A 2906-nucleotide genomic window follows, 5' to 3' on the forward strand; every position below is an offset into this window, starting at 1 on the left:
TGTGTGTGTGTGTGTGTGTGTGTGTCGAGGTGGGGTGAATCGGACATTCTTTTGGGGGGGGAGGGAAGCAAGATTTATCGAGAGGACAGAAAAGCTCCCACAGTGGGAGGGGACCCGAAGGGGTTGCACGGCATCAGACATCCTTAAGTGTGTTTGTATCTTTCAGGCTTTTGGGAGCTTGGCAGACTCAGATTAGAGACGTCCACCCACGAGCTTCATTGTTGTCCTTCTTGGAACTCATTCCCATGAGGTAAAACTCAACCACCGGCTTGACCTCAGTGAGAAACAGATGTGCAGTGACCAGAGCAAAGCAAGACTGACAGACATTTGGTTTGCAAAATTAACAGTCCACAAAGTTTCTCAGTTAAATTTAGACAGATGCTTTGCTGTTTTTTCAACATTCTTCACACCATATGTTGTTGTTATAACTTAAAAATAAAAAAGTACTTTAAATATTAGCTTTGGAGGGCTTATTGTTGTTTTAAAGGGCATAGCTTAAATTTATCTTTCTCCATGAGCCTTTTCCCCCCCATTCTGATACCCTGGAGATAGTGGGAGAGGTGCAAGGGTTAAAAGTATTTATAATCTGGCACACTGGATACTTTCTAGGGGCTTGATTCAGACTTCCTACTAGAGAGTTTGATTATTCTTATGAGTAAATAATTACCGTAGAAGATGTGTTCTTAAAAGTAAATTTTTTTTTTTTTTTTTTGCCAAAGCTTTAGGTTGGGGAAATTTGTTAAGGAAAGCTCCCAAAAGTTAATAGGACTATGCCACTCATTTTTATTATACTGTTTCTTGTAGTCTTACTCAAAGAATTGTTATAAATTGCAAATACATTTAAAATGTAATGAGCTTCTAGTCCATTCATTTGGTATTTTCACTTTTCAATCCTATCCCAAGGCACACCTGAATCCCAGCACTGAAGATAAACACTTTCCTTTAATTTAAAACTTAACACTCCATGATGTCTTTGCATCCCTTGTAGCTGATTGTGCCCACACAGTCTCACAAATACTCTAGGGGGAAGCTACACTAAGCTCATGGGGTCAGGACCACATAGAGCTCCTTCCCTCAGGGAAGCGCTCAGCACAAACATGGGATGCTTCACCTATCATCATATCTCAGTATATTCATGATACTAAAGAGGAAAATGTTTAATGTTTTGCTTTATCTATCAGAGCAGAACCTCTTCGAAAGAAGAAGAAGGTAGATCCTAAAAAAGACCAAGCAGCAAAGGACCGCTTGAAAAAGAGGATCCGAAAACTGGAAAAGGCTAGCCAAGAGCTAATTCCCATTGAAGATTTTATTACCCCTGTGAAGTTCCTGGATAAAACAAGGTAAGGGTTCTTTAGGGTTGAAGTCCTGGGGACAATGGAATTCTATCAACTTCAGGTGGTTCTGTCTCGTTCACACCTGTGATGGGAATGGGTCAGTAGGTGTGGGTTGGTTTGGCCCTGATCCAAACCCCTTTCTCCTTGATTGTACCTTTTGGGAGTTGGAGAAAGCATTCTTGGCTTGTACTCTTGATTGGCTAAGAGTGGGAAAGAAACTTTTAGACAACTGATTAATCCAGGCCAGATGCTTATGAGCTCAAATCGACACTGCTCCAGAGTTCATTTTATTGCTCTCTTGTATAAGGAATCCTGGCTGTTTCTGATGACTTGGGCCCCATCCTGACAGTAGAAAACTCTTGGCCTCTTGCTTTGTCATGCAGATACCTCGTAGTTGGTATTTGCTGGGATTGTTCTCTTTTTGGGGTTAGCAGCTCCTGCTGCCATCTTGCAGTATGCACCATTTGTAAAGCAGCACCTTGCTTTGCAACTGGAAAATGGCAGGGGTTTTGAGACTCCAGAGCTGATTACAAGCCCTTGACTTCCTGGGATAATTTTAATAACACCATTTCACTTTTTTCCAAAGTCACCTCTCATAAAAGGTAGTCTTTGCCAGAAGCAGAGAAGTCCTACCATAGTCTCCTCAGACCATCTGTTTCTTCTCCTGATAGAAAGCCAGTCATCTTCCTTCCCAACATGTTTCAGGTGCTGCCCCATTCAATATTCCGTTCCTTCGTTTGTCTTAGATGTGTACCTTTCTCTCCTGTCTGCCTGGCAGTGGGGATGCTTGGGCCATTTGTAGTCACAGACTCCTATGACAGTGAGGTCTGTACCCCTCCCACCAGCTTCATACTTTTGGGATTTATATGTTTGCAGGCAGCGGCCTCAGGTGGAGCTCTCCTTTGAAGAGAGAGAGCGGAGAGCTCTGCTTCTGAAGAGATGGTCCCTGTACAAGCAGCGAGAGCATGAGATAGAAAGGGATGCCATCGGGGTCATGCTGGACGCCCAGCAAGAAGCTCTCGAGGAGCTGCGACTTGAGTCCCCAGAACTCCACACTGAGGCCATCAAGCGGGACCCCAGCCTGTTCCCCTTTGAGAGGGAAGGGCCAGACTACACACCACCAATCTCTAATTACCAGCCCCCTGAAGGCAGGTACAATGACATCACCAAGATATACACACAGGTACAGTTCAAGAGATAAGAGTTGCAGGCAGCTGTCCTTGGAACATGCTGCCCTGAGAGTTGGAATGAACAGGGTTCAGGTCTGCTTTCCACAGAAAATAATAAACATGGGTTTAATCAAGTGTCTCTTTGTCTTATGTGAGAAGTAAATTAATTCACCTAAGATGAATGGGGATGCTGCCCCTTTGCCAGGTACTGGGAAGAAGATGACATCAACCACTGCCTTCAAGTAGGAAAAAAATATGTGTAAAAGGAAAATTTCAAGTGTGTGGTGGAAATACCACCAGCAGGAGGCACAAGGTAACCCACAGGAGTGGAGGTGAAGAATGTACAGGATTTTGCCAGCTGGTGTGCAGAGTAAAGGCCTTTATAGTAGGGCAGACGGAGGAA

The 2906-nt window shown here is 43.8% G+C and overlaps 1 protein-coding gene across 2 annotated transcripts in view; it reads left to right on the forward strand.

Moving 5' to 3' along the window:
- MRPL40 (mitochondrial ribosomal protein L40) overlaps nt 1–2638 on the forward strand; it is a 3325-nt gene extending 687 nt beyond the window's left edge. The window contains exons 1-3 of one of the 2 annotated variants that reach the window (XM_021713185.1): nt 160–250; nt 1182–1340; nt 2211–2638. In XM_021713185.1, the coding sequence (XP_021568860.1) occupies nt 246–250; nt 1182–1340; nt 2211–2535 (489 nt within the window). In that variant the 5' untranslated portion in view covers nt 160–245 and the 3' untranslated portion in view covers nt 2536–2638. Of the gene's footprint in view, nt 1–159; nt 251–1181; nt 1341–2210 lie in introns of those variants that run through there. The other variant, XM_008059678.1, reaches the window with a different exon arrangement.
- Nucleotides 2639–2906: the final 268 nt, after the last annotated feature.

The sequence above is a fragment of the Carlito syrichta genome, unplaced genomic scaffold, assembly GCF_000164805.1.
Source record: "Carlito syrichta isolate Samal-C Ts95f unplaced genomic scaffold, Tarsius_syrichta-2.0.1 Scaffold304335, whole genome shotgun sequence".
NCBI classification, from domain to species: Eukaryota; Metazoa; Chordata; class Mammalia; order Primates; family Tarsiidae; genus Carlito; species Carlito syrichta.